The 19,042-nt window shown below is 39.7% G+C and overlaps 1 protein-coding gene across 4 annotated transcripts in view; it reads right to left on the bottom strand.

Annotated features, from left to right (window-relative positions):
• The window catches only part of LOC113409688 (dnaJ homolog subfamily C member 13), a 101,990-nt gene that overhangs the window by 22,073 nt on the left and 60,875 nt on the right, over positions 1-19,042 (bottom strand). For all 4 annotated transcript variants that reach the window (XR_003899993.1, XM_026663860.2, XM_026663862.2 and 1 more), the window contains 10 exons: positions 15,811-15,965; positions 14,738-14,939; positions 12,130-12,245; positions 9,765-9,843; positions 8,887-9,022; positions 6,405-6,589; positions 5,494-5,568; positions 5,187-5,306; positions 2,450-2,629; positions 908-1,075 (listed from right to left, as the gene is read on the bottom strand). Coding sequence is in view for 3 of the 4 variants with exons in the window: in XM_026663860.2 (XP_026519645.1) it covers positions 908-1,075; positions 2,450-2,629; positions 5,187-5,306; positions 5,494-5,568; positions 6,405-6,589; positions 8,887-9,022; positions 9,765-9,843; positions 12,130-12,245; positions 14,738-14,939; positions 15,811-15,965 (1,416 nt within the window). In the remaining variant the exon portion in view is untranslated. The remainder of the gene's footprint in view (positions 1-907; positions 1,076-2,449; positions 2,630-5,186; positions 5,307-5,493; positions 5,569-6,404; positions 6,590-8,886; positions 9,023-9,764; positions 9,844-12,129; positions 12,246-14,737; positions 14,940-15,810; positions 15,966-19,042) is intronic.

Here is a 19,042-nt window from a genome sequence, read left to right as displayed (position 1 = left end):
TGGAGTGTCTTTCCTTACTTCCTTTGTGGAGCATTCCATCTGGCTCTTCTCCCTTTCTTCCTCCAAATGGTTATATAGTCTCCACCATACACATACTGCAAGGCCTGGTTTGCCATCTTCCTCATCTCATCTCAGCTCCCCACCCGCACATAAGTGACATCCATTTCAGAACACTTGGAAGGCACATTTAAGTGAGAGGACTCAAGAATCCACCGGCATCTTTGGTATTACTCCACACTCATATTGGTCACTATTTTTTTTTTTTTTTAAATAAAACATTGTTTGCTTTGTCACTTACCTCGAACTACAAACTCATCTCATGTTTCTTCCCATGCTCCCACCACCCACCCCATAATTTACTCTGATAATTTTATTTACTTCCACCTTTGCTGCGGCTTTTATCCTTCTGTAACATTGTTGCTCCCTTCTTTTAAACACTATAGTCTTTAAATTCTACCCTTGCATTGGCTTTTGTTTCCCAATACCATGCTGTCTACCCCAAACCTTGGCATCTGCAACCCCTGAATTCACTTTCTGTTCCTATCTTTGTGCTGCAAAGTGCTGTACATTTTGGGGTAAGGGTGTTCACCTGCATCGTTGGTCAATTCAAGACTTCATTTTTTTTAAACTTAATAAAAATTGACTAGATAGCCACTGTTACCTAGGTACTGTTCTAAAAACATTCATAAAAAAAATCAGTAGAGTTCAGTTCTAAAGATCAGAAGTTTTCAAGTCATTTCACTGGGAAATGGTTATCAAATTGCACTTCATTTCTCAGTAGTCAGGCTGCTCTGGTTTATTTGTTACTGTGGCTAACAAGTAAGGTTTTAATAAACAAAAATCATTTCTTGTACGTTATTTGTTTTACATAACGTCAACACTTTGGTAGCCTTAGACATTCTTGTACCTCAATAGGAGCAGCCACAGCAAGTTTCCTTGCAACATATGGTGTCAGCATTCCAGCCAAGCTTTTCCTGATTGTTGGATTTTCAGGTGTAACTTGTTCTTCACACAAATACCCTCCAAGACGACTCAAAGCAAGAAGACTGAGTTTGGCGAGACTATTGGCTACTTCCTGTAAATGAAAAATACATACATTTTAAAAAGATCAATCCTATTATTGAACTTGAACAGAAACCTGAAGCTGGCTAAAGAGAAATATCAACTACCTTTTTAAAAACCACCTCTTGAAAATAAGTTGTCCAATGCTTTTTTTTTTTTTTTTTAATGCCTTGCATGATCATAAGCAAATTCAGTTCCCTTTAGTTTACTTCTTGTTTATGCGCCAACCTTGACAGACAGAAATATGCATACATCTGGGCACAGCACTAGGTGTTGCAGAACCGCAAGAGATACTAACAGTTTTTGACATGTTACACCAATATAGTTTGTCTGCATCTACATGTGTAAAGCCCATGAAGAAAACACTAGATGAATTTGGGGCTTTAAACTGACATGAACATTTCTTAATTCATAATTTAAGGGGATATTTGACCAAAGAATGGCCATTTCTAGAACAAAGACATATTTTTATGAGATATGTAAACCTTTGTAGAATGATTCAACAGTGCACTAAAAGAGGGTATTTTTTGCATCCTGGCAAGGCTCCTCATTGAGCTGATCCCGACCCACAGGTTTTACAACCAGTTGAAGTTCTACAATTCTGCTATGAAGGAGCCTGTTATGGTGCTAATATTAATCTATGAGGGATTTTTTTTAAAGATAAAAGTAGTGCTTCTGACAACTAGCAAGCTACTTCTTCAGTTCTGGACTATCTGCATCTAGTATTTTCCTGCTTATTTTTCTACTGGGAAAATCTGTACTATAGGTGGATAATAATGTTTATGGCCTATCTTGATCACATCATTTTATCTATTCCCATAAAAAAATTAACGCCATCAATAATATATTGATTTATTGTAATATACATTACAGGGATGTTGTAATTATCCCAAAACCAAGCACTGTAAGCTAGAAAATTCAGAGTTAACATGGTTATGCTTAAGAAATTTTAACAAAATATGGAAATGCACATTTAGGGCACCCAAATCATATTCACTCTGCCCTGTATGACACCATACAATTATCATATTGTTACAGTTAAAGCATTTTAGCATTTATGGTTCCAGATTAGATGGAAGTAATTTTTAACTCAGTCATGTAATTTGGGGAAATGTTGCATTTTTCATACCTAACAGAGTTTGAATCTGTGCTATACAAGCTAAAAACTGAACCTCAACTAATGAGTCTTAACTGGCACTTCCATAATCTATTCCCAACAAATTCAATTACAAGAGAAACTTGTATGTACAGTCAACAGAAACAAATTCACTTAACAAGTTTAAGCATTATTATTCAGGAAATACATTACCACCTCCCAAGAGACGGTAACCAACATCCATCTTAAAGTCTGAAATAGAGTCAATTATAGGTTGCTCATAAATATTACCTGCTGATTAGAATCTTCACTCTTCTGAATGCCACTCTCTTCTAGTGTATAATCATAGTTAAAGAGGTAACCGAGTAAATACCACAAAATTCCAGCTTGAAACAAATGTGTTTGTAGCCAGTAATCGACAGCAAATGAACTGACACATTCCACTCCCAAGGAAGCCACTCGTGGAATGTTCTGAGGAATGAAAGAACTGGTATTCAGTATTTTTGGTGACTGAGGAAAATTTTAACCTAAAGGAAAAAGTTAAATAGCATACCAGCAAATTCATCAACAGGAACAATGTTTAAGATTTTGAATCTCTTAGCTTAATATAATGGGCGAGATACTAAGGATCTGAATAAACTGATGAAATTTGAAGTCTACGGGGGGAGAAAAAAAGGCTTACAGTGTTCACAACTTCAGCATAAGCATCTACATAAAGCTTCAGGGGACATATGGATAGAGCTGGTTGAAAATTTTCCAACAGAACAGTTTTCTGTCAAAATCCTGATTTAATGGAAGCCAGGCAGTTGGGCTGTCTGCCTGCTCAGTTAGGTCAGCCAGCTCCCAAGATCCTCTGCAGCCTTCCTGCCCAGCTGCTGGGGAGCAGTGCCTCTCCAGAGCCCAGTCTCCTGTGCAGCTGGCCAGCAGCTGGAGTGACTGGTGTCAAGCTGTCCTTGTGTGGGAACTAGGGAGGCAAGGAGCCAGTCAGGCATCTGGAAATTAGGGTTCTTCCAAAAATCTGTTCTGTGGAAAAATTTTGCATTTTTGACTTTGTTCCACTTCAGAACAAAAACATTTTGAAGTTTTCAGCAGAATGGATATTCTGGTTACCTCTCAGCTCCACATGTGACCTTCAAATAATTGAGTTTTGGTTAACCAGGGTTTTGATAAAGGTTTCACTGTATTCAGAAGCAAAAAAACACAGCAGGGTCAGACTTTTTGCATTTAATATCCTGCTTTCCCTCACGCAGTCAGGGGCAGCTCCAGGCACCAGCGCAGCAAGCGCGTGCCTGGGGCGGCAAGCTGCGGGGGGCGGCCTGCCGGTCGCTGTAAGGGCGGCAGTCAGGCGGCCTTCAGCGGCATGCCTGCGGGAGGTCCGCCGGTCCCGTGGTTTTGGCGGCGGGTACGCCGAAGCTGCGGGACCGGTAGATCACCCGCAGAAACACTGCCGAATCCACTGGACCGGCGGACCGCCCGCAGGCACACCACCGAAGGCCGCCTGACTGCCGTGCCTGGGGCAGCAAAAAACAGAGCCGCCCCTGCACGCAGTGCAATCAAGATGGACTTCTTCTGCTACAAGTTGCTTTAATAGGCTCTAGTCTGCAATTCTTCCACATTGCTCAGCATGGACATATTTGTTGATTTGTATTACATTTTGAACAAAACTTATTCTATACTTCCTTTTAGAAATCAAATTTTGAAGAGCTCATCTAAAATAGCTCTTTAAAAAGAGAATAGTTATATACATTTACTTCTACAGTGATGTTCTGTAGGAGCCGTCTAATAGTGGACTAGCTCAAGCACTTCACATGAAGTTCTTAATTGATAGACTGCACTAAGTACTGCAAAGATCTGTTTAATGGAAAGTAAAATCTTTAAGTTCTACTGTGTTTTGGAAGAGCTTTCAAATGGATGTCACCCCAAATACTTTTACTACATTCTCAGCTGATTACGTTTCTTTTCAATATTCAAAGTAAGGTAGAAGTAACCTCAAGTAATTATACCAGCTCTGGATTTCGTAGGCCAGTTTTTGAAGGTTTACCATTGAGTTCTTTTTGTGTTTTAAGTCAGAGCTTTAGATTTTGTTCTTTATATCAGATGTGCCACTTTCTTCCTAGTGCAGCAATGCTATTTTAAATCACCAGCTAAAGGAATTTAGACTTGAGATTTTTTTTCTACTTATAGAAGACAAAGTAAAATTAAATATTAGAGTAAAAATAAAGACAGTTAGTCTGCCTAGGTAATTGAATAAGTAGTTACTGGTGAAATTCTGCTTTGTTACATAACTTTAAATTCAGAGTAATACCATTAAAACCCATGGAGTTACTGGTTTTTAGAGCTGTGAAACAGAACAGAATTTGGCCCACGTGTGGAAGGTAAGCCAGGATGGTGACCCACTACTCCCTTCTCACCAATTTGAGAAATATTCTGACAGGTAGCATTTTCATCTACTGTAATTGGTAGATAGGGAAGTACAAGAACAGTAGAACCAAAGACTAGGATTTAAATTTAAGTGGAAATACTTGGAGTCAGAATGTATGGATTTGTCTCCACACAAGTTGCACTGGTTTTCAAACCAATCTGATTAAACTAATGCAAAACCTGCTGTAGATGATCTGATCTGTTTAAACCAGACTTGTCTGGGTATAGCTTGCATCTTGTAATTTACAGACAGAATTTAAAGGTGAAAAAAAGCAATATAAGCTAGATATAATAAAACTTATAGGTGCAAGCTAAATGTATATAAGAATCTACACAGGGAATTCGCACCATTTAATTAAGCCTGTTTAAAAAAAAATTACACCTTTAGTTAAATCAGTGCAAGTTTGTGTGTGGACCAAGCCTTTTATTTGTGTCAGACAGACTGCAAGTATCTGTACTATTGGGAAATTAACAAAACAGTTTTTATAAAACTTATTTTGAGAATTAGTCTCATATAGTGGCTCATTTTTTGTACTGTATTTACAACAACACTTAAATATAAAACAAGAAACTACAACAGCTTAGGTAGTAAGTCAGGAGATCTTACCTTGCCATAATATAGCACTCTACAGAGATCCTTGATGATATTAGGCATTTCAGTGATCTTTTCTCTGCACTCCTCAAACTGAGCTGCCACACTGTAACACTTGCTTATATGCCCACATACCTACAAACAGAAACACTTTCCTAAACCACACAATTAATGTAATGTACTGCATATCCCTTGAACAGGAGGACATGCAAATTTCAAAAAAACCTTTGTATTAGCTGCACAAAGCCTCTTAAGAAAATGGTACAAAAAGTATGGCCCAACATACTGTTAAGTACTATTTTACAATTTCTGTATTACTTACCTGTACAGACATGTCATCTGGTTTACTGGAGCGAGTCAAGACTGCCACACAACGATTAAATGCTTCTTGCAACACCTTTAGGGATTAAAAAGCTGTAAGGGTTAGAATTCATCATAAGCCTAAAGGAAGTATCTTTCTGCAAAAAGTGTAGCTTTACAAGCTTTGTTTCAATAAAGCCTGCACAGGTCTGTAAATCTATTAACTCCTGTTATGGTTTAACAGCTGTCCTATGCAGCAAAACGATTTTGCTTTTGCTGTTTGGGCTTCATAAGGACATTTTACATCCATAAAGGGAGATTTACGCTACTTCACATGAATTGTCCATCATGTAAAGATGATCTCCCTTGAAATATCTAGCCATTTCACACTGCCATCATAGCTTAAAGGGAGTTTTTAGAAGATTCTTAATACAAGCACTTATAATTATAGTGGTGTCCTCTTCTCCCAGATGTGCTATTGAGGAGTATTCATTTGGAATAACCAAACCATCCTCAAATGGTTTGCTCCCACCCTTTAAAGCAAGTCACTATTTATTTTTTATGTTTTTTTTTTTTTGTGTGCACAAAACAAGCACAACACAGAAGCCCACTACAGACAGTGCCGTTCCATGCAACAGCCACTAGAACTTGTTCTGGAAGACGAATGTTATGTAAATCAATTCAAAGCCACTTTGTGGAGGGATGAATTAGTTTGCTCCATAAAGGAGATCCCTACTGCCCTCCACCCCCCTCCCATTTCAGAAGAAACAATGAAAATGTTTCTTGCAGGAAGGAAGTGGGCAAATGTGCAGCTAACACTACACCATCAATTTTGTTCCCCCCCCCCCTTCCTCAGTTGATTATCCAAGAAGTAGTAACCATCAACAAACAAGCTGTGAAAACAGATGTGCTTATGAGTTTCTTTGGGTTTACCTCTATTCCATTCTCTCTCCGCAGTTCTTCTGCATTAAGTGCTGAACAATTGACTGTGTGGAAAGCCAGCTCTGCAGCAGCAGGCAACAAAGGAGATTCCTTGGAAAACAGAAGATCATCTGAAGTTTCTAGGGTAATGGTCTTAATCAGCATGGGATAGCCTGCATATTTGTAAGGTTTCAAATCTGAAGGATAAACAGAAACTGAAATGTAGCAAATCTGATACACATTTAGACACTGCTAGTTAATGGCTGAGAATTTTATCTTGATCTGCTTCAGATTACTAAATTACTCTTTCACAAAATGTTTTCTCCTCCTTCAGAGCCAAGCTATGCGTGAACACAAGGTTGGCTCATCTGACAAGTAGGATTATTTCTGTAGCCCTTGAGATTTTCTAGTAATGCACAAACCAGTCTGCCGTCTTTCACAGCATATGTGTAGCCTACTTCAAGAAATTACGTGAAAAACTTAAACTAACTGTTAACGTTATCGAGTCAGTTTTAGTAAGGGAACACTAAATTGGGAAGGTTGGGAAGTTCTTTATATTTAATGTTACAGAATGACTGCTGAAACTTGAGTCTATCACCTTCTCACATAAGGCATCAAACCCTCTGAATGGGTTTCAGATGGGCTTAAGTGCAATTCTAAACAAAACTTTTAATTTGCTATAGAACATGACAATCTATATGTTAATGTAGTATTTGGCTTAATACATCTAATTGAATATTATGGGTGACCTTTTCCACACAAGTCAAGAGATACAGCTGTAGTACCCCAAGCAACATGCCATATTGCATACAAAGTATTTTATACAACTAAGATGTTTGTGGTTTAAGTTACCATACATGGTAATGCAATGGGTTCCCAAGATCGTTAGTCAATAATTATTAGACCACATTAGTCATCTCTCCTCCCTGCTAGAGACTGCAGAGGAGGAGGGTGGCGTTGGAGCTGGTACATGCAGTCTCTACCCGTCCTGGGGACTATGCAACAGCAGGGGAGCCCTGACCAGAAGGATGCAGTCAGTTTTCAACTCCCTTTGGACTATTTGAGTAAACAGTAAAACAGGACAGAGAATCTTAGTACATTTAAGAATGAGAAAGTCACACTGCACATGTGCAGCATGCACTACTTTTATGTTTAGAACTATTTAAGGGACATTTTGTAAGTACTAAAAAGTTTTCTTTGAGAACTCAACTTTCAGTCTTGCCAGAGAAGAAGAGACCTTTGAGTGCAAGAGTCAGACATTTAACTGATGAAAAAAGTCTCTTTTCTTCATTAGTGATTTTCAAAAACAGGCAAACACGTAACAAATTGTATTGCTAAATGTTCACCTTCAGCCTTGTTGCCATCTCCTGCTATTTCAAAGCACCTGAAAATGTTAATTGAATAAAATGACTTTTCAGTCACAATTACAATACTACCAATTATTATTTGACTAGAGAGTTTCCAGCACAGTGAAAGTGAGTCTTGGTCCACCACTGACAAGATATGACACAGAAGTTACTATATTTCCTGTTATCAGATTTTTACTAGATATCTGGGTATCTTTACTGGGTATCAACAAGAAAGTATGATAGTTAGGGCCCTACCAAATTCATGGTCCATTATGGTCAATTTCACAGCCATAGGATTTGAAAATTGGTAAATTTCATGTTTTCAGATGTTAAAATCTGAAATTTTACAGTGTTGTAACCGTGGGGGTCCCAACAAAAGGGAATTGTGGGTGGGGGTTGCAAACCTGTTGTAGGGGGGTCATGGGATTGCCACCCTCACTTCTGTGCTGCCTTCAGAGCTGGACAGAGTGGGGAAGAGGGGGTGCGGAGCTATCTGCAGCTGGGAGAGAGACCCAAGAGCAGCCCTGCAGGGACAAAGCAAGTCCTATCCTGCCCCAGCTCTGCCCAGATTAGCAGCTAGGAGCCGCCTTTTCTGGGGCACTCTTAGGAAGAAGGGAAGATTGGACCCACGTCCACAAGCCTCCTCCAGCTGCAGGAACCTCTGGGGCTGTTGCACAGTCCAAGAGCACCCTGCAGCAAGGGGAGGCACCCGAAGGTGGATCTGGTCTCCCCCACTCCACCTGAGCAGCTGTGCAGAGGATGGACAAGTCCTGTCCCTCCCCAGCCCAGCCGGAACTAGGAGCCCTCTTTGCTGGGGCATTCCTAGGAACAAGGGGACATCGGATTTCATGGGAAAAGGCTTATTTCATGATCCTATTTCAAGGTTCCGAGTCATGTTTTTCACGGCCATGAAATTGGTAGGGCCCTAATGATAGTGTAGAGAGGAAGATGAAACTAGATAAAAAGCCCTTCTATTTAACTTTTACTATGTTAAATATGAAGCTTCCACATTTCATGAATTTTTTGTATTTTCACTATTTCATGAAAAGAAATTTCAAAATTAATGCATTAATAACTCAAAGCAGCTTCAAAAAGCTGCTCTGAGAAATACAGTGGAAGTGATATTTCTGAGTCAGTATGCCCACCTTCTTTGTGTCTGTTGAAGAGGATGCTTTGAGCTTTCAGAATCAAGATGATATTCTCTGGATCTGGGCCATCCACCACTTTGGCCGATTTTGTGCATAAGAACTCATATGCTTTGTTCACTTTTTCAAACATATCCTGCAGATAACAATATGGACAACGTCAAGCTGTTACTTAACAAAAGCTGAGTATTTACCAAGTCTCAAAACTCACTTGCCGCTTCAACCTATTTTCCCTATTTTGATTTTGAATTGGTAAATGACGACATTAGCTATATTATACCATTGCAAATGAAATTTCAAGGGAGTGTCACATCGGAGAAAACTCTGAAAAATAGTATCTGAGTATGCTGCTATAGGAATATTTTTCTGGTTCACAGATCAGTTTTTTTCTATTAAGTCTTTCAATGAAGGTGTAATCCTGCACTTAGTCTTATCAATGAAAAACCGGTGATATTTCAAAGTTAGCATTATGGCTTCACCGCAGAATCAAGTGAGTGGAAAAGAGGGCTGTAAGAGTGCAATTTTTTCAGACATAGGTCTGGTAGTTATTGTAAAGAAAGTTACACATTATCTTTATTTAAATGCCTCATCCTTTAAAAACCCACAAGATTATATGCAGAGCATGTCATTTCCTGGCATGATGGAATGAGATTATTTGTTATTTCCGAGTCCCTCTGAAGAAAATGTTTTTAATAAGTGTGTAGTATTCCAGATAAAATGCTATGAACCTCTAGAGTTTGTGCAAGTGTATTCTGGAAGAAAGTGACTTGCTCTGAAAACTCTACCAATGTAAATATTTATTAAAAATCAGACAAACCCATTAAACCATAATCTCAAAAAAGTCTCAGTGTAAACTAAAGTCATAGTACAATACATACCCTCCCTTCTGGGTTCTTATCAGGGTGATATTTTTGTGCCAACCTGAAGTAGGCTTTTCTGACCTTGCTCTCATCATGCCTGTCAGATGCAGATAGAGAATTTCATGTTATATATAAAACATGTCAATAAGATAATAAATTCTCATACCAAAAGTGAATAAGAACAAATTTACATTTTCAAAACTACCGACCTCTAGAAATCAAAAATCATGATTCAGACCCTCCCCCCAAATCTTTAGATTTTTTAAAAAGATATCACATTTTAGTCTATCTTGACTTTTTAACTCATCTACAAAGTGTGATAATTTCAGGTTGAAAAGTCAACCTTTAATGCACATCTCTTCCTCGCTGTTCAGGAGACTTGCCCTTACACCTCAAGAGGTGGAAACTGCCATCCACTTCCTGTTACTGTCTGAATTCTCCCCACCTAATTTCCCCCCCTCCCCCGCCCATATTTCCCTTCTGTGCAAGGGCTATAAAAGAGAGCTAGAAAATTAACAGTGAGCATCCAAGAAATATCAGACACTCTCTCTTTGTACCAAGTTTTCCAATTATTTTTTCACCACCATTTTTTGTAAGCTGCAAAGATTGTTCCATGTGAGAATGTTTTTACAGCCACCACCTTACTAGCTGCAGGAAAAACCCTAACCCAAGTAGAACCTTCTATAACCGAGTTCAGTAATTATGTTTATAATCCTTAAATAGTTTAATTCTCACATTCAAAGCATTTAAAAAAAATTAGATCATTCTTTGAATAATTTTGATCAACCACATAACTATCAAATAATTACAATTTAGTCTAAAATCTCACCACAATTGTTCAAATAGCTAAAATAATTTTATTTTAATTATCCTGCTCTCCTGCTGTCCTAGGACCCAGGCCACAGAACTTCCATGACTTCCTCCTCCTCGACTCCCACTGCCCCAGGACTCCCTCTCTGCTACTACAGATAGAGAGTCAGACATGAAGGCATGGTTCAATGGCAATGGCAGGTCTGTGTCCTCAGCTCCAAGACTCTTGCAGAGCTCTGCCCATGTGTACAGCTCTGAAGGGGGGAAAAAGTCAAAAACGGAGGAGCTTTGTGTCTTCATGAGAGCTCCTCCCAAAGACACAGAAGTCCTGTGAATCTCAATTAGTTCTGATTGCTATGAATAAGATTACAAAATAGTTATTACTGCACTATTCACTTTAAAAGTATTCTCCAATGACTGAATTTGGGGTGGCAAAATAGCCTTGTTGCCAGGCTGTGGCTATCTACATCAGACTACCAACTCCACTTAGTTGTGAGCACCATTTCACTGCAAGACTACTGTGCCTTCCCTGTAGTCTGACTCCACCCTGGACTGAAAATTTCCAAACGGCATTGACAGACACTGAATAAAACAAATCAAGGCTCATTATCCTAGTGGGTCTCCTATTCAAATACAAGTACTTATGGACTATGAGCTAGCTACCACCCACAGAAGCCAGTCCATCCAGGTGAGCTGGTAACCTTGCAAGCCATCACTGACAGTCTGAGGCTGATTAGGAGGGTCAAAAGAAAGCAAGAGTGGGCAGGAGGAAGGAAAAGAGAGGAGGGTCTTGGGACCCTGGAAGGACTGACCAAAGCCCAAAGAGCTTTCAGAGCAGTGAGGAAACGAAAGGAAGGATTTTGCTTGCAGATACTTATTTTTGCATGGATCTGTAAATCTTACGATTTCTCTCGGAATAAAGGATGTGCGTTTAGAAAACTTTGCAGGTTGTATATACTTGCTTATAGTCATGTAGTCCCAAAAGAGGGAAACAATAAACCAGCAGGTCCACAGCTTTGATAGAACTCAATGTGCAACAGCTACTGTGAGGCTTGTGGGAGCAGGCGCTAACTTCAGGGTCTATGCAATAGGACTGCAGGGTCCCCACTGGCAACAGGAATGTCAGACATGGAAGCTGTATCGGGAGTGTATGCCTAGACGCTCAGAGAGAAAGTTAAACTCTGCCCAGCCCAGAAAGCAAAGAGCACGTGGGACCCAAAGTTTGGATCCAGTACAGCAGCTTGGCATGAGCTCAAGACTGAAACAGACATTTTTTCCAAATTAATGGAAGCACCACTTTTTAGATACAGAGATTAGCCTAATATCAAATCAAAGAGTTTTGGATTTTTTCAGCATTTATTCCTTGCTGAATAAAGGTTGCTTCCGTCTTTAGTATAATTTAAATGCCTGAAATACAATGTCATCTGATAGTTGGTTTTCAGAGGTCTCCAGCTTTGGGTACCATACGCTGAGTTCAAAATTTCAATTTATCTGGAGTAACTTATGATATAAAACAATGTAGCAGTTACATATCAGCTTGAGTTTTGTTTTAGTAAGTTTTATGGCAACTTACTGTCCTTGTCCTTTTGGAAGGTTAAGAACTTCATAAGCATCATCTGTTGACATTGTAGGTGGCTTCTTTTCTACCTCCTTCTTCCAAGCCTCCAGAGTATCTTTTAACAATTTAACCTGAAATTAATTAAAATCCATTAAGGATATTATGGCCAGTGTCAAACATAATTGTCAGCACTTGATACTGAAGCAGTACTATCAAGGAATTCAGATATCGTGAAGCTCTTGGTTATGGGGCTAACTATTTTAATCTAATCTTTCCACCAACAAATCACTGGAAATTTGTATATTAGTTGATTTGAACGCAGGCAATGTTGCCTGTTTGAGTTGCTCGCAAATAAAGCTGTTTTCCAGTTTGTGGCTAAATGCTTTATTTATATATATATATATATAATTTCACTTAATGCAGAGGTGAAATTTTTTTAATATTAGAATGTAACATTACTTAGATACTCCTATTTTAAATGCTTTCTAAGGTAGTTTTTATCCTTAACTGAGGCACCCTGGGATTCTGATTTTGCTCCATGCTGCCATCTTCCGTTCTTAAAAATGTGTTACATTTAAATTTGGAGTGGACAGAGCTCTAGAAAGTGTATTGTACTTGAAAAACCTGGTAGGTCTTCATTTTTGTTTGGGGAATTCCATTTAGATATTTTGTACATGAGTAAGTTAAGGTTAGCCTCAGAGTTCTAGCACTAAAGTGATATTTTTAAATTAATGCTAGTAATCAAATGCTAGGAATCAGCTACCAGATATATTAGACTGAACTCTGCCAAGTAGCTTTGTTGCAACTTTTAAGTTAAAATTATGAAAACATTTACATATTGTAAGTTTCAATGAGTAATTTAAGACAACCAAACATTCCTCTGCATATGAGGAATAAGTGACTATACAAGATCTTTAGTTTCATTGTCCAAGTGAGGTGAACTGCAAAGACTAAGAGAATATCATATGTATACTGCACTGTAGCCTTAACCCCACTACCATTCACAAATGAAAAACCTCTGACCTGGCTTTTTAGAGGCACTTTAAGCACAGGCCAATTTACCTGGCTGTATGGGATGGGCTACAACCCAGGCTCTGTTCTAAGTCAAGCTGGAACTGGTCTACTTTGTATTGAGGGCACAGGGGAAAATAAATAAATCATTCAAGTCAGCAGTCCTCCAGTGTCCATCCCACAATTCCCCGAAAGGATAAATAAGTTCTCTCCCAATTTACTGGGTAAGTCTTACAGGATCTCAGCACAAAGAACCATGGGCTACGTTTCCAGGCACATGCATGAGGGCAGAAATGGTAATGCAGATTTGGCTTTGCAGTGGGAATGCTCTCATCCTTGCTAGGCTAACTGAGGTGCCAATGACCTGGGTTAACTGTCAATGTTGAAATAGCCATCTATGCAGTCTAAGTCTATGTTTCTTGTTAAGCTTTAGAAGTTTAAGCATTAAAAGAAGAGTTACTAAAAGAGTTTGTCAGGTTACTTATCTGGCTTAGTCTCTTTAAGCCCAGGGTTAGTGAAACTCAGTTAGCCTACCCTGGGTTTGTTAACCTGGGGCTGAGTGTCTACACCCATTTGTAACCGCAGGTTAGGAACTGTTGAACCCTGTGTCCCATCCTGGGGCTCCAGTGTCTACACTGTTTTATGTGGGCAGACTAAGTCCAACCTCCCATATCCCAGACTTCCTAGCATCCTCCCAAAATTTGGCTGCTCTAGTCCTTTGTTTGTAGTGTACTGTGGGAAAACTTGACTGTCCACCAGACTCAACTGCCCAGAGGACAAAGATACCTGGCCTGTGGGATCATGGAATATTTCTGGTGGAGTCCCAGAGCACGAACCCAGTGGGTCTATCTCTACAAACTGCAAAGTGATATGGCGTAAACCTGGGTTCCGGCTTGACTCAGGCTCAGACCCTCCACCCCCTGGGACTGAGCCCTGATTAGTAAGGTTTATGTGTAGATGGAAGGGGTAGGGGCCTTGAGCCTAAATTCAAACCCCAGACTCACACTGCAGTGTAGACATCCCAAGAGTTGCTGAAACAAACGGAAGTATGAGCAATCATATCTGATTGTTACAGCAGCAGAATAGTTTTTTCATGCCATAATCAAGAATTCAGAGGACAATTCAATTATATTCCCGTTTACCCAATACTGATTTTTGGTTCATCATGCAGAAGTTGTTACAGCAGGTCCACAGCTTTGATAGAACTCAATGTGCAACAGCTACTGTGAGGCTTGCGGGAGCTGGCGCTAACTTTAGGGTCTATGCAATAGGACTGCAGGGTCCCCACTGGCAACAGGAATGTCAGACATGGAGGCTGTATCGGGAGTGTATGCCTAGACGCGCAGAGAGAAAGTTAAACTCTGCCCAGCCCAGAAAGCAAAGAGCACGTGGGACCCAAAGTTTGGATCCAGTACAGCAGCTTGGCATGAGCTCAAGACTTGCAGATGTAAACCAAAAAGTATATTGAGGTTTATGGAGGAAACAAGGTTTGAAGCCAACTATTAAGACAATTTATCACTCCTGTTTTTTTGGATTTTAGAAATGTTTGAGTTTTGTTAGGTTTGTGCATATGTGCTATGGATATACAAGCGTAGAAAGATTTCTGACTTACAGGATCTTTAATTGGCCAATCTGGAAATAGGAGTGTATCACACAGGTGTTTGAGGTAATAAATATTACAGAACAGCTCATTCTCCAGTTGTGGATAGTTGATAACTGGTATGGGGCAGTACTGATAGAGTGCTCTTGTATTACTTTGAAGACGAGGGGTGAAGTCAGCAAGGTGAGCAGCAATCTTCTCGATCATAAGGCGCCTGTGAATTGCAAACATCAAGAATTATACAAATACAAGATTTTGGTCAGGTACTTTTCATAAGTACACTACTAAGCATTTTTGACAAGGGTTTAATATCCCATAATTAGCCATATTTTCTTGAACAGATTAAAAGTCTTATGAAATTTGGGATACTACAGTGCTATAATCTCATGTGACTGGTTTTAATTTTAAGACACCGAAACAAAAAAAATTAAGCAGTAATACAGAAGATGTGTACACAGTTCTGCCTACTTATTCGCCTATTTGAGAGCAGTCTCAAATTTGTTTTAACACTGAAGATTTAGATTTATATAAAAAAAGGTATATAATTAGAAAGATTTTCCATGCTTTATATGGGAAATACCCTAGCAACCTGAGAGGTATGATATCCAGACAAGAATTATATGATTTGCAACACCATGTAGTTTACAGAGGAAACTGTGAAGAATGGTCACACTCTAGAGACAAATAACATTTGACGACACTAACTGAGCATGACGTAGGCATGAAGCAAACTGTTGGAGAATTTAAAGTGAAATGGCGTAAACTGTTCTATGACACTGATATTTGTACCATGGGCTTCTTTTGAAGAGAGACTTTGTTGTGCCATGTTGTTTCCTGGCTTTATGATGTGAACAGAGGGCTAAAGAAAGACTTAATTGGGACAACTAAATCCATTTCACTGGAGAGAGTTTCTACAGGCAACTGCTACTATAGCTAAGTGAAGTGAACCACTGAGCCCTCTTTGCCCAAGATGTAAAATATACTATACCAACTAATCCTGGTCAAATCACATGGTATGCATTTAATACAAGTTTAATCAAAAGACTGGAACCTCTATTTAATGGGAAATAGATACAAATAGTTACCTCATTTCATTGCTCCAAATTGCTTCTGGAGTGTCAAATTCCCCAAGAAAAATTTCAGAAAATTTTTCTGGCTCATAGTTTTCTAAATAACACACCATTGCTTCAGGAAGGATGTGTCCTAGTATACTTCTTTGAACTATATCTTGCCCTTTTGTCTAAAATGAAAGAATTTCACAGGTATTGAGGTATTTGCAAGTTAAGTTGTAGTTTGATCACACTCATTGCATGATTAACATACACTGGGATACGGCTTTCCTATTTTACAGTGGAATTCAATGAAATGGATTAGGATCTTAAATGTTTTTGTATAAATTTTCTTTACATAGCTTCGAGTATGCAAAAATTTGCTAGTCATTAACAGCTACTTAAATTTAAGGAGGCTGATTTTTTAAAGGATGCTGACCATGAGTCATCTTCTCATCACTTGTAAAGAAGTGAAACACAGCTAAGTAAGCAACTGTGACTTACAGTATAACACTCAGAACAGTCATAGCACTTTAAAAAGTATACCAGTTTTACACCCAGGGCAGTGAAGCCCATCATCCTTAGAGATATAAAGCCGTGGACTATAAGAGACACTAATCTTTAGGTCATTGTAGTTATGTCCAACAGCAGTATGTTTCAGCTCATCAATGGAAAGAATTCATAAGACACTGAAGTTTGCTACAGAATATTGATTTTGCAGCCAATGGCAAGACTAGAACAAGTAGCAAGTATCTCTCCAGAACTCAAATTCGTCACTAGGTCTTCTAACTGTATGAGCCAAAAATCCTATCTAAAATTCCTAAAAGCTATGCAGACAGATTTTAATTATATCATTTACTGATCAAATTGTTTGCTACATCACTGATCTAGTTTAAGTTTAAAGATTTTAACAAGCAACGATATTGTAAATCCTTTTTGATATCATGAATTTAAAAAAAGATCTGATGTGAGCGAGCACCCCTTGTATCTTGAATAAAGTACATCAGTACATGGAAAGTTATGCTGGTTTACAGAACAAGTTCTTGGATCCTGCTTACTATAAGAATGCTAATAGGAAGTATGTTTAATTCAGAGGCACAGTACTAGAGGCAGACAGACACACATACTATAGTAGCAATAGACGTTCAGCTCTAAAATTTTATTTTTGTAAAAATTATTCAATTTTTATATGGTTTAAAATTTGACTTTAGGGTGACCATAAAGGGTAAAGATACTGCTAAATATTTCAGACAAACCAATGTATTGCAGGCCTTCTGTATCAAAAAAAGGAAAAAACAATCCTTGGGAAAACACCACCAGACTAACATGATAAGCAACTTCTGGATACTATCTCCTCCCTTGGTTCAGCTTTGTAGATTTAACGCTCTGACATACGTAGAGTGGGTGAATTAAGATGCACTTTCTGCAAGGGCAATTTATCCTCTTTATAAAGGTGACTGAGTATTAACACCCACAAGCACTACCTTCCCCACAGTTTATTAAGCTGCAACCAAGTTTCCATTAAAAATCCTATTTGGCTGTCTCCCTACTAAAATTCACAAAATTCAAATTCATCTCAAAATTGTAATGTTAAATTCTACTTTGGCCAGGAACATTCCTGCAAAGTTTAAAAGGAGTTGGACAAGGAATTCCTAATATATAACAACCTAAAAATAATGGTTAGAGTTCCAAGTTCTTCATTTTTGCCACTTCACACCAAAAAACAAAGAGAAATAAACTTAGTTCACTGGATTCCTTTAGCTTGATCATTTACTAGGCATTGTGTTCCTCCAAGTGGAATAGCTGTGTGTGCACACAACTGAGATCAGAGATTTATGGTCCACAAACTATAAAGAGTTTAAAGGATCATTGTACTGGCCAAGCCAGAAGGTGCTATAAACTCATCTTAGCTCGAAGCTGCTTCCACTTGAGTTATGAAGAGTAAACAGAGCTCTTTTGAAATGCCAATTGCAGTCATCCTAGCTGCAAGTTTGGAAGATAGAGGCCCCACAAGCTGTAAAAATCCATATGATTTTACTCCTGTACAAGATGTTGGATGGGGAAGGTAATGGAGTCCACCAGATTGTGTCTCTCTCTGCCATTGAATATAGGGAATGTGCTTCCCCCTATTATTTCCATGGGGTTCTAGTGAAGGTTTTTCTTTAAACACATTACAAGCCAATGTCCCATTTTGAAGCTTCCTAGGACAAAAAATTCAGTCTCAGAAAACAGACTTCTCTGGTCATCTTAAAGTGTTCACTCACCTCACTTTAAGACCCAAGTTAGATCTTTTGCTGCATGCCTAGATGCACACAAGAGACATGCAAATAGGCAGTGTCTAGTGAAATCCCACTGTTCTCCAGGCAACATTCCCATTGGTTATCTGCTGGAGAGGTGGTAAGCAGTGAGATCTAGGTGTCTCAAAGGGTCTAATTATAAGAGGAACGAGTAGTTGCTTGGATTAGTACTCCAATGACTATTTGTAGCACTACTAAAATAAACTTTGTCACATCTTAGTTGCAAATGCTTGGTTTGAATTTAGGAAAGAAGAGTATGTTTAATGCACTGACTAGGCCAGATTGAACGAGCAGCAGGAAAAGCTACTTGGCTGTGCAAATGGCATTTCTTCATGGTCTTCTCTAGAAGACAGAGAGCAGATATTACAAACAGGATGCTTTCTAAAGGAAATTCAAAGCAGACTTGACTGACAGAAGTCAAGAATACAGGAGTCTATGCCCTGTATTTGGTAATGAATTACTGCCGTAAGCGTGCACACGGGGTGCCCAGGCACACCCTAATGCCCACAGGCTAGATCCGGCCCGCGGGATTTGCCCCCTGTGGTGCCGCAGGCCCCGCGCTGCTCTCAGAAGCGGCCGGCACAGCACCACGTCCCTGGGGCCCCGACGGGTTGGGGTGGGAGGGCAGAGGGCTCCATGCGTTGCTCCAGGCACCGCCCCCCCGCAGCTCCCATTGGCCGGGAATGGGGAACCGCGGCCAATGGGCGCTTCGGGGGAGGTACCTGGAACGTGGCAAGGGCAGCACGCGGAGCCCTGTGCCCCGCCCCCCCCAAGGGGCCATGCAGGGATGTGGTGAGCGGCACAGCGCGGGGCAGGGCAGGCAGGATGCCGCTGCAGGTAAGCAGCGCCGGGCCAGAGCCCGAACCCCTCCTATACCCTGCCCCTCAACTCCCTGCCCTGAGCCCCCTGCACCCCAACTCCCTGCCCTGAGCTCCCTGTTGCACCCCTCCTGCACCTCAACTCCCTGCCCT

Source organism: Terrapene carolina, unplaced genomic scaffold, assembly GCF_002925995.2.
Source record: "Terrapene carolina triunguis isolate 2854851 unplaced genomic scaffold, T_m_triunguis-2.0 Scaffold34021, whole genome shotgun sequence".
Lineage (NCBI taxonomy): Eukaryota > Metazoa > Chordata > Testudines > Emydidae > Terrapene > Terrapene triunguis.
Note: the sequence above shows the minus strand (reverse complement) of the source record. Positions and strands in the feature narration are given on the sequence as shown.